General features: G+C 47.7%; 1 protein-coding gene across 1 annotated transcript in view; it reads right to left on the bottom strand.

The window, feature by feature from the left end:
- Positions 1 to 2297: 2297 nt before the first annotated feature.
- NALF2 (NALCN channel auxiliary factor 2) overlaps positions 2298 to 12585 on the bottom strand; it is an 83974-nt gene continuing 73686 nt past the window's right edge. The window contains exons 2-3 of the mRNA XM_060249447.1: positions 8834 to 9005; positions 2298 to 2770 (exon numbers count right to left, since the gene is read on the bottom strand). Coding sequence (XP_060105430.1) covers positions 2367 to 2770; positions 8834 to 9005 — 576 coding nt within the window. The 3' untranslated portion in view covers positions 2298 to 2366. The remainder of the gene's footprint in view (positions 2771 to 8833; positions 9006 to 12585) is intronic.

Here is a 12585-nt window from a genome sequence, read left to right on the forward strand (position 1 = left end):
AAGTCTTTTGCTGACACAAACATTCCAGTTCCCTCCTGCCTGGGAAACAGAAGCATGGCTAGAGGTGGTCTGGCCTGGCAAGCCGGCCAACCCCGCCCCCCCCCCCCCCCATCTGCTTCCAGGCAACTGATCATTCACTTCCCTGTGTGTCTATTGCTTCCAGAGCCTGAGACCGCTCCAGGGTGTGGCTAGCTAGGTCTCCCATTCTTTTGATAGCGACAGGCATCTGTTTCTGAATGAATGTTGCTTTTGCACTGAAAAAAAAATTCTTTTAGAGTGACAAAGAGATGGACTCTGACCCCAAGTTTCTTCTTCCTAAATGCAAGTTGGCAAACCTGAAGCAGCGAGTGACCTGAAAGGTCTCCTCTGTTGGACTTCTGGGTCAAAGCAATTGAAAGGCCAGTCACATCCCGTTCACAGGACTGCTCGGCTTCGGGTGCGAGTGAAGGCTGCACAGGAGGGAGGGCATGGTGTGCTTCCTCTGCATCTGGCTGCTTTGAAACTTTAAAATTAATGCTTTAAGGAACAGTAGTGCATTTCTGCAAAGTGTTTGGGAATTTCTGATTCAGGAACATTCAGCAATCCATCTTGTCCTGGCTTAAGCAGCTATTGGTAAGACTTCCTCTCTCTGTATACATTAAGTTCTCACTTGGCTTTGACTGTCATGAATGGCAATATGATAAACTTAGGGTTTCTTGCATGACAAAAGTGCTGGTTCAGTGCCTGCAAACCACACCAGAACTGGACTGGACTCCATGCAGATCCGCCTATCCAAGTGGTCGACTGGGGGCCTTGTGGGAGGTTCAGTGCAGACGGAAGAGTCCGGACAGATTGTAATGGGGTTGTGGGTGGGGGGAGGAATTCCTGCACAGGGCTATGCCTCTTTTGTTGTGGGCTTGCTCCCCATATTGCCAGCAGGACATTAGATGAAGCCACTGATAACACAGGGAGCTTCTTCTAGACTCAGCCTAACTCCAGTGAAGCCACCAGCAGCAACTCAGAGTGGATGTCATTAACAAGAGAAAATAAGCATCTGGGAAGATTGATTGGGGGGGGGGGGGTTACAGAAAACAGGACAGTCCTCTGCAGCTCGACCCTGCAAAGAAAATGCCATCTGCAAAGAGACATTGGAGTGGGGTGGGGTTATGACCCCGGATCCCTCTGTTCTCTGTGGGCAACCTGGCTGGCCACCCCTGAAGACCAGGGCATGGGCTCAAGTCAGTCCATCTTAGCTGACTCTGTAGCCAGCTCTTGCTGTCCAGAATGTCAGGCCTCACAAAAGAAAACTGTTTAGAAGACCCATAGTACAAAATATCCACAAAGACAGCAGTGGCCTGACTGTGCTGCATGCATACAAAAAGAAAAGGAATGGGACTTCTCAGTTACAGAAGGGAGAGGGATTGTGGGAACACACAGGTGTACTCCAAATGGGACAAAAACCCACAAGGCATCTAGGGAATTGGTGCATAGGTGGATATGGCCCAATCAGTGTTAAAAACTGAGAAGAGAAAAAAAAAATGGGGGGGGGGCAGGGCAGCAGTGCACTGCCTGAGATAGGAGGTGTTCCAGAACGTTAGTCCCAATCACTATGAGACGTTATCCCCGGCAGCTCAGGGCTCTTTCAGAAACACTCTTGCTCCCCCCTAAACCACTCGGCATCAGAAAACTGACTTAGGGTGAGGGATAGACTGCAATATCCACTTGCAGTCTATGGAAGGACAAGATGGTGAATGCAGCCCAGCCTCTGGAAAAAAGCCCTTCTGGGAGCACAAAAACCGAAGTCGCCAAAGCTGAAGGGTCTTCCCATCCTGAATCCTGACCTGACCTACAGCGTGAGGAGATGGGGGAAGGATTGGAGCCTTAAACATTGGGGGGGGGGGGGGAGGGAAGGGGAGCGTTGCTTCACCGTGATTGATGTGGGCTCAGGGGAAAGGCTCTTTGCCCATCCATCTCTGTTGTTCCCCAGGGCAAGCTGCCCACTGGGAGAAAAAGATCATCTTTAGTCCCATAACACCACCCATTTCAGGTGGCCAGGAGAGAAGTTGTCCCTCGATGGATATTTACCTCTTCCACCTCTGCCCCTTCTCTTGTGACGGGATCAGCTTGCATGAGATCCCTGGGCCTTTAAGCCGAGAAGTGTGAGCTTAAGGCTTGTTACTAACCGAACCCTTCTCAAGATTGAATGGCCGCACCCCTGCACACACCAGAGACTGCTCTGCGGGGGTGGGGGGGTGGGAGGGGCGTGTGGGGGTGGGTATGTGTGCATCACCCCCAATCATGTGCCTCCAATTGGAGGAATAGCATGTGCCCCCTCCCCGGATGGGAAAGAGCAGGCCTTCTGCCTGAAGGTTGCTTTCCCCTCTGGTTCACTCGTCTCTTGTGAGGCTCTCATCCATTGTGGGAAAGGCCTCCAAGCTCAGCCCCCCATGGGCAACGGCCCTGCTGCTGTGCACAGTCGAGAAGGACACCATGGTGTGGAGAAGCATCAGGACCAGGACACACAGCCGGATTTTGCTGTTGCTGAGGCGAGACCCTGCAGAAACTGGCAACAGGGATGGGTGGGGCTGGTGGTACTGGTGGTGATGGTAGTAGAGATGATAGTGATGCTGTTGCTGGTGAAGGGGAGCGCCGTGGTGTTGCTTGTGGAATGACTCTGATTCCGTGGATTTGGTGGATGCATTGTAGTTGCTCTCTGGCTGGCGATCACAGGAGTCCCACTGCACATCACAGCACATTGCTTCTGCACTGGGAAAGTGGTTCTCCAGCAACCCTGGCAAAACACAACAGGAAAGAGGAAGTGCGGAGCAAGTTAAGTCATTCTTCAAGACATTGTGTATATTCTAAGTGCTATCACAAAACTCTCTGGGTCCTCACGACTCCTTCGTCACAGTTAAGAGGTATTTCTTGATAAGGAAGACAAGGGTGGTTTGGGGCTCTAGGCCCTCCATGCAGACCCTGACCAGAGTGGGGGCAGCCAGGAGAAGGCCTCTCAGGCGACTCCCCACCATAACATCACTGTTATTTCCTACTCCTTTTATTTTTACCCAGAGACTCTTAGCTGAGCTGCCATGCTCAGATTCACGTATTTCCTCACAAGTATATACCTCCTTCACATATTCTGCTAAGCCTCCACCCTTTCTCATTTGCCTGTCCCTTTTAAATAAGTTGTACCTCTCAATCCTAATATTCCAGTTATGACTGTCATCCCACCAAGTTTCAGTAAGGCCTATTATATCTTAGTCTCCTTCCTGTATTAGGACTTCCACTCCATTGGTTGTCCATTGGTCACCAGGCTCAATTTAAGAATTTGGCTGTCACATAAAATGCCCTTTGTGACCTTGGTCCCTGTTATCTGTGGGGCCATCTTCCCCCAAGCTCTGCCCCCATGCTCATGTCATGTCAGTAGGGGGTTTTGCACGTGCCAACCTGCAAATGGGTTAAGTCAACAACTGCCTACCCACAAGCTTTCTCCATGGCCTCTCACCTGATGGAATTGCCTGCCCAAAGAGGTCAGGAAAGCTCTCACCCTCCTGGCTTTCTGCAAAACAGAATTATTTAAGAGGACTCTTCTGCACAGGGAACCAGGCTAGACTGTACAAAAAGACTGACAAACTGACTTAGACAAATGATTAAAGACGATGGTCAATACTGCTGCGTGCAGCTTTCTGCAAGCTGGATTCCATCATGTAATTTCTATGGCAATACTTATTCTCTGCTTCAATTCTTCTTGGTTGGTTCTAGAGTTCTACAATCCTAATGCATTGTTTATTGAATGCCCCATTTTGTTGATCATACTGACTCTCTATGTCCTGAGTACCTGTGAGAAAGACAGACTATAAATAAATAACCAAATAGGATCCAATTGAAAGGGGCCCTACCCTGGATTGCCCAGGCAACCCTGATATTGCTAGATCTTGGAAGCTAAGCAAGGTTGGCTCTGGCCAGTATTTAGATGGGAGACCTCCAAGGGGTCCCGGGATCCTGATGCAGAGGCAGGCAATGGGAAGCCTCCTCTGAACATCTCTTCTCTTGAAAACTCCCAGCGGGGATCACTGCAAACCAGCTGTGACTTGACACCACTTCCCACCACCATCAGCTGGGAAGGAGAAATGCCACTGCCTGGAAAATTCAGATTATGAAAGAAAAGCAACAAGGCCATTGCTGATGGTGATGATAAGCACCCAAAGATGAAAAAAAGCACAAATGGTTTGGGGAAGGCTTTTTTCTTCTTTTCAACCTAAAAATCCTGGATTTAGATTACTGTTCCAGGAAATCATTGTAACAATCACTGTAACAATGATGTGTATCTTCCATGTATATCTTTAGCTTGGCAGGATAAATAGATGATAAACAAATAGATAGATGATAGATGGTAGCAGATAGACAGACAGATGGACAGACAAACAGATGGATGCTCTAAGGCTGACATAGTATCATCATTCATACACACACACACATGTTGTTGTTGTTCAGTTGCAGAGCTGAGTCGGACTCTTTGCAACCCCATGGACAAAGTCACGCCAAGTCATCCTTTCTTCCACCATCTTCCACACACACACACAAATACTATGATATTGGCACTTTCTGATATTGGCTCTCCCATTGGCTGTGGTGTGCACTCCATCAACCACTGGCCCATCAAACATCATTCAAGTGTACTTGTATGGCACTGGTTGACTCCACTTTCCCCCACCCACTGTGAATTCCAGAACAGATGAGGATTGGCCCACTGGGGAGGCTGCTAGGCAGTGGCTGTTGCGAGGCAACAACCTTGACTATATCATGAAAAAGCAACCAAATTTGGTTCTGTCAGAAAAGGCGAGGGTGGTCCTTTCCAGGCCTATTTTGGCCTTTGAGGGAGAACTCATTGGGCCCAGTCCTGACTAGGGCTGCCAGTTCCAGGTTGGTAGGAAATTCCTGGAGATTTTGTGGTGGAGTTTGAGGACAGCAGGGTTTGGGGAGGGGAAAAGCCTCAGCTGAATATAATGCCATATCCACCCTCCAAAGCAGTTATTTTCTCCAAAGGGAGAGAGATCTGTTGTCTGGATTCAATTGTGATACCAGGAGATCATCAAGCTCCACCTGGAGATTGACTACACTAGACCTGACTATTTGCTACTTTTCAGCAGCATTTTCTCCTAGGGAATCACTGTTAGCAATGTCCAGGTGAGGGCTGGAGATTACACAAAATTACAACTGCTCTCCAGATGGCAGAGATCAGGTTCCCTGGAGAAACTGACTGCTTTGCAGGCTGGACTCTGTGTTATTATACTCTGCTGAGGTACCTTCCCTCCTGCTTTGGTCCACACTGTGATTTCAGACCAGTCACAGACAATGTTCCCTTTAAGCTGCAAAGTCTTGTGAGCAAAAATTCTACTTTGTGATCTACTGGTATTAAAGCTGTGAGCTACTACATAAATTAGTTTGATCTGTGGCTATTTTTCCTGAGCTAAGACAAAAATGTGTGAGCTGGAGGCTAAAAATCTGCAAGCTAGCTCACTCTAACTCAGTTTAGAGGGGTCACTGGTGACAGACCTTCAGCCTAACCTACCTCACAAGGTTGTTGTGCAGATCAAAAGCGTAAAAGGAGAATGATGCAAGCTGCTTTGGTCCCCATTTTCCTAGACAGATGAAGGGAGGGGGAAGGAGATGGAAAGGTGAAGTGAGGTTAATTACTCTACAGAAAATGGCCACTTTGGGTAGCTGGGAAGACAGCAGGGGTGGAGGTGGGGAACTCACCCAGAACCTCTTTCTAGAGCCTGTTTTTCCCCACAATAGGCCTTATTCCTAGTCAGTATATAAAGAGCTCTGTTCTATACTAAATTTATGCTTCCTGACTGCATCTCGAGTTTCCATTATTTATTTATCAATTTCAAAAAACCAACCTTTCCACCCAGTTTGGGCCCTCAAGGCAGGATACGGTTAACCCCCCCCCCAAAAAAAAAATTACATATGCATACATTATATATAAAGGGATGCTCTAAAGCTGACATAATCTCTCTCTCTCACACACACACACACATACACACACACACACTATAATATAGTGGGTTCTTAGGCACTGAAGAGGCGAGGTGGTAGTGATAACAAGCTCTTTATTCTCCTGCCTTCTGGTTCCGCTTGTGGAACTTGATGCGCTGGGACATGTGGGTCAGCAGGGTCAAGAAATGGTCAGTAAGCTTTTCCATGATGGCCTTGTAGCTGACTTTGCACAGCATCCTCAGAGACAGTAAACTCTCCACCAGCTCCTGCGTGTCCTCGCCACAGCAGCTGAGCAGTAGGTGCTTCTCTTCTTCATTCGTGATTTTATGGGATAAAATGAAGTAATTCAGCCTCTTTTCCCATCTCTCCCACCACTTCAGTTGCTCAGGGTTGAACTCCCGGATAAACCCCTGCGGGCCGGGCTGGCCGGCCATGTGGGGGGCTGCCGGTGGAGGGTCAGCAGGAGGCACAGAGGCATTGGACGCTCAGTCTTCACTCATCTCAGGTCCCGGCTTGGTGACCTTCCTCAGCAATGGCGGTGTGATGTGTGGAGCTGGAAGCAGCTGCTGCAAGGTGCGGTGCTGGTTGCTGGATTGGCTACCAGGATCCCATCCTCGTCGCCGCTATCATATAGTGTGTTTCTATGCATTGAAGAGGCGAGGCGGAAGTAATAACAAGCTCTTTATTGAGTACAGCATGGTAGGTGGCTGCACTAACAAGACTGGCAAACAGGGCCAACTATATACAACACTGGGTTCCCGCATTAGCACCTTATTGGGTCATTCAAACCAGCAGGGGGGCCTGTGATTGGAGCAGGGCAGTTGAAATTTGGATCCTCCTGCCCATTGTTCCTAAGTCCCCAAGCTCAGTTCTTCAGGCTACAATGAGCCAGGCAGGAACACCATTTGGTAACACAAAGATTCACATACATAACACACACAGAGAGCTTTCCCACCCACCCACCAACCGACCATTATCTGGCCCCATCTTCAGCTTTCCTTCCATCTCTACCCAAGCAACCTGTGCATACCAGCTGCTGATCCATGCCAGGTTCAGCTGTGCAGTGAAAGCCACTGAGCAGGGCCTCGCTGTATCGAATAGGCTGCTAGGTCAAGTTGTGCACTAGGGAACCACAAGGAGTACTGCGGGAGTGGGGGGGGGGGGGGGGGCTCATTTGCCCCAGAATCCCACTCCTCATAATATTTCTCTCTTCCTTGGCTTCTGGCAATCTCCATAGGCTCACCATTCCCTGCTTCCTTTTCTCATTCCCAGCCATTAACCAATCAACCTTATCTGCCCCCACAATGGCCCCACCCCTTTCCAGCTATATTAGTTACTTCACTTATAGAATCATAGAGTTGGAAGGGATCTCCAGGATAATCTAGTCCAACCCCCTGCACAATGCAGGAAACCCACAAATACCTACCACAAATTCACAGGATCTTCATTGCTGTCAAATGGTCATCTAGCCTCTGTTTAAAAACCTCCAAGGAAGGAGAGCCCACCACCTCCCGAGGAAGCCTGTTCCACTGAGGAATCGCTCTAACAGTCAGGAAGTTCTTCCTAATGTTGAGCTGGAAACTCTTTTGATTTAATTTCAACTCATTGGTTCTGGTCCTACATTCTGGGGCCACAGAAAACAATTCCACACCATCCTCTATATGACAGTCCTTCAAGTAAATAAAAACCTCCAAGGAAGCGTATGATCCACTAAGACCCCTAGATCCTTTTCACATATACTACTGCTAAGACAAGGCTCCCTCATACTATAACCATGCATGGGATTTTTCCTACCGAACTGTAGAACTTTACATTTATCCTTGTTAAAGTTCATTCTATTGGTTTTCCAGCCTGTCAAGGTCATCCTCTATCCTGTTTCTGTCTTCTACTGTATTTGCAACCCTTCCCAATTTAGTAAAATCGGCAAATTTAATGAGCATTCCCTCTATTCCTTCATCCAAATCGTTTATAAAGATGTTGAACAAAACAGGTCCCAGGTCAGATCCTTGAGGCACTCTACTTGTCACTCCTCCCCAAGAGGATGAGGAACATAAGAGAAGCCATGTTGGATCAGGCCAATGGCCCATCTAGTCCAACACTCTGTGTCACACAGTGGCCAAAACAACAACAACAACCCAAGTGCCATCAGAAGGTTCACAAGTGGGTCTAGAAGCCCTTCCACTTTGCCCCCCTCCAAGCACCAAGAATACAGAGCATCACTGTCCCAGACAGTTCCAATAATATACTGTGGCTAATAGCCACTGATGGACCTCTGCTCCATATTTTTATCCAATCCCCTCTTGAAGCTGTCTATGCTTGTAGCCGCCGCCACCTCCTGTGGCAGTGAATTCCACATGTTAATCACCCTTTGGGTGAAGAAGTACTTCCTTTTATTCGTTCTAACCTGACTGCTCATGAATTCTTGTATTGTGAGAAAGGGAGAAAAGTACTTCTTTCTCTACTTTCTCCATCCCATGCATAATCTTGTAAACCTCTATCATGTCACCCCGCAGTCGACGTTTCTCCAAGCTAAAGAGCCCCAAGCGTTTTAACCTTTCTTCATAGGGAAAGTGTTCCAAACCTTTACTCATTCTAGTTGCCCTTTTCTGGACTTTTTCCATTGCTATAATATCCTTTTTGAAATGCGGTGACCAAAATTGTACACAGTATTCCAAATGAGACCGCACCATCGATTTATACAGGGGCATTATGATACTGGCCCCTGTGGGTTCCCTGGACCTGAGGGGCCATGGCTGTGCCAGCAGCTGGCTGCACACAGTACTGTTTTCCCCCCAGAGGCCTGAGGTGCAAGGAGGTGAGGAGGAGGAGGAGGATCTCTGTTGAGTCTTACCCGTGCAGATGAAGCCAGGCAGCCCTCCATAGATCAGTTCATCATTGTCAGGCAACACAAAGGGGCATCTAGTCTGCACCTCCAGGCAGTATTGCTTGCATGGAATCCGGTGTTGGCACTGCAGTTGTGTCACGTTGAAATACTCAGAGCACAGCCAAGCCTTGTAGACAGCCTGCAACAAGGAAGCAACAGGGTGTGTCAGCAGACACCGGAAAGGGACCCAAACCTCAACGGATCAAAAGCAGGGAGAAGGAGTCAGTTGCTCATCGTCTTCCGTCCCTCCCAATATAAATTAATAAGATAAAGCAGGGGTGGCCAACAGTAGCTCTCCAGATTTTTTTTGCCTACAACTCCCATCAGCTCCAGCCAGCATGGCCAATGGCTGGGGCCGATCGGAGTTGTAGGCAAAAAACATCTGGTGAACTACCGTTGGCCAGCCCTGAGATAAAGTAAATTGTCCAGGGTAAACTTTTTGCAAGCAACTGATCTAGCTTTCAAGCTGGGCCCTTCTTTAGAGTCTGCTGAGCCAGCCCTGCTGATATATTCTAGTGTAAACTGCCATGAGGGCTGCTGGGACATGCTCCGTGTGAGGCTGCCTTTGCCCTCTTGCAAGGATCAGCTGCGGCCAGATGGGGCAACTCCTGCTTGGAAGACATCATTCCAGAGCTTCAACTATTGCACTGGTCACCTATTTGCTTCTGTGCCCAATTCAAAATAGTGGTCTAGAGGCCTGTGTGGACTTGGTCCTCCCCTCATAAGGATCAGACTATGTCTCCTGCTTGACAGTTTTGCTCCTTAGACAGCCTCTTCCTGCTGCTGACCTCTCTGAAGATTACCCATCTCACAGCTCTGCCAAGGACTTTTTCTGTGGCAAGTCTCTGGAATGGCCTACAAAAGCGAGCACAGAGTGGGCATTCAGCTTGTGCATTTATACATTTGCATTGTTTATAATCCACCTTCCTCCCAGGGACTCAGGGTGGATCACACAGAGTATATCAAGACAATCAAAAGGATGGGGCATTCAATAAACAACACCATAGGACTACACTAACAGAAATCTGTAACCAACCAGAAATCTGAAAGAACTGAAGCAAATCAAAAGTAATACCATGACACATTAAAAGTGCAACAATGACATGATTCCTTTAAATGTGATGGCCAGAAAGCTCAATCATGCTTGTCACAACCTGGCTCCTGGCTCCACCTCCATAATCCCCAGATATTTCCTGAATTGGACCAGCGAACCCTAATAATACTGTGAGTAATCTATTATACAACCTGTGCTATGAATTATGATCTAAAATACTAGTAATACTAATTCATAATTCAATATTTAGAAATCCTAAATAAAATTATTTAAAATTAGATAACAAAATAAAATAAATATGCAAACCTAATGACACCTATTAAGCCAATATATTAGATCAGCATTTCCCATTTGCAGGGTCATGACCCAGCACTAAGCCATGGAAGTCTCAATATCGGGTTGCAAGAAAAGTCAAAGCTAATCCTGCCCCCAGCAAAGCATGAACTCTGCTCTGCTTCCTTCTTCCCCATCTCTGTGTTGCACACAAAAAAGCTAGGCTTAAAGACTGATACAGGCTGCAAAGCCTGAGCTCTGTTTTGCTTGCTTGCTTGCTTGCTTGCTTCCTTCCTTCCTTCCTTCCTTCCTCCGTCTGTGTTGTGCAGAGAAAAGCTAGCCTTGAAGACTGACACAGGCTGCAAAACCTGAACTCCATTTGTCTTCTTTCCTTCCTCCGTCTCTACGTTGTACACAGAAAAGCTAGGTTTAAAGACTGACACAGGCTGCAAAGCCTGAGCTCCATTTGGCTTCCTTCCTTTCTTCGTCTCTGTGTTGTGCAGAGAAAAGCTAGCCTTGAAGACTGACACACAGTGCCAGCCTAATGGTGTGTAGCACCCTAGGCACCCCCCCGCCACCTCCCCAGCACTGTAATGCAGCACACCGTTGAACCCCTCCCCCCAAGCACGCCGCCCACTCCCTGCACCTCCTCTTCCATCGCCTGCCCCTCCTTTCCCTTCCCATTGCCTCCCCTTGCACAATCACACCGTGACCAGTGAAGGAGGCATGGGTGGGTGGCAGGTGGTGAGCTGGGGGGGGGGGAAGGGAAGGGAAAGGAGGGGTGGACGGCAGTAGTGGTGGTGGTGGAGGCATCGTCGGGTGGCAGTGCACTGGGGGGTGCAAAAGGGAAGAGAAAGGAGGGGCAGGTGCCGGTAGTGGAGGCACGGTGGCGCAGAGGGGTGAGTGTCAGGTGATGGAGACTCAAGGCGGTATTCATTGAGACAATGTATACTTTATTGGAAACTCATAGCTGGAAACAAAAGTTGAGACTAATACATAGGAATGGGTGTCTCTTAGTCTTATGGAATCTACATCAAAGTGATATCTAAACAAAGCCACTATTCTCAAAACAACAGGGAGTGAAGGTGCAAACTTTCACACAAGAGCTTCTGCTTATCTCTTTGCCTCTGGGAAGATGCTGGCCCACGGCAGTATCTACTAACGGTCGCATTCCTTTGCTCTCTTTACAACCTAAACAAAGTTAACACTTCAAACGTCCCCCCTTAGATATGCATGTTAGCTAAAATACAACAAAGGCTGTGGGTTAGTATGAAAAGTCCATTTGGTTAGTATTTTATAATTTCAGTGTGATAAGAGTTACAGAGCCTGACATACTGCCCCCCCTAAGCTCGTGCTCAGGGTTTGTCTGGGTGCAGTTGGTAAAATCTTTTCAGAAGAAGAGGTGCCCTTAGATCAGTTGACTTAAGAACATAAGAACATAAGAGAAGCCATGTTAGATCAGGCCAATGGCCCATCCAGTCCAACATTCTGTGTCACACAGCGGCCAAATACACACACACACACACACTGTGGCTAATAGCCACTGATGGACCTCTGCTCCATATTTTTATCTAACCTCCTCTTGAAGGTGGCTATGCTTGTGGCCGCCACCACCTCCTGTGGCAGTGAATTCCACATGTTAATCACCCTTTGGGTGAAGAAGTACTTCCTTTTATCCGTTTTAACCTTTCTGCTCAGCAATTTCATGGAATGCCCACGAGTTCTTGTATTGTGAGAAAGGGAGAAAAGTATTTCTTTCTCTACTTTCTCCATCCCATGCATTATCTTGTAAACCTCTATCATGTCACCCCGCAGTCGACATTTCTCCAAGCTAAAGAGCCCTAAGCGTTTCAACCTTTCTTCATAGGGAAAGTGTTCCAGCCCTTTAATCATTCTAGTTGCCCTTTTCTGGACTTTCTCCAATGCTATAATATCCTTTTTGAGGTGCGGTGACACAGTACTCCAAATGAGACCACACCATCGATTTATACAGGGGCATTATGATACTGGCTGATTTGTTTTCAATTCCCTTCTAATAATTCCCAGCATGGCGTTGGCCTTTTTTATTGCAAACGCACACTGTCTTGACATTTTCAGTGAATTATCTACCACGACCCCAAGATCTTTCTCATGGTCAGTCTCTGCCAGTTCACACACCATCAACTTGTATTTGTAGCTGGGATTCTTGGCCCCAATGTGCATTACTTTGCACTTGGCCACATTGAACCGCATCTGCCACGTTGACGCCCACTCACCCAGCCTCAACAGATCCCTTTGGAGTTCCTCACAATCCTCTCTGGTTCTCACCACCCTGAACAATTTTGTGTCATCCGCAAACTTGGCCACTTCACTGCTCACTCTCAACTCTAAATCATTTATGAACAAGTTAAAG

Source organism: Heteronotia binoei, chromosome 11, assembly GCF_032191835.1.
Source record: "Heteronotia binoei isolate CCM8104 ecotype False Entrance Well chromosome 11, APGP_CSIRO_Hbin_v1, whole genome shotgun sequence".
NCBI classification, from domain to species: Eukaryota; Metazoa; Chordata; class Lepidosauria; order Squamata; family Gekkonidae; genus Heteronotia; species Heteronotia binoei.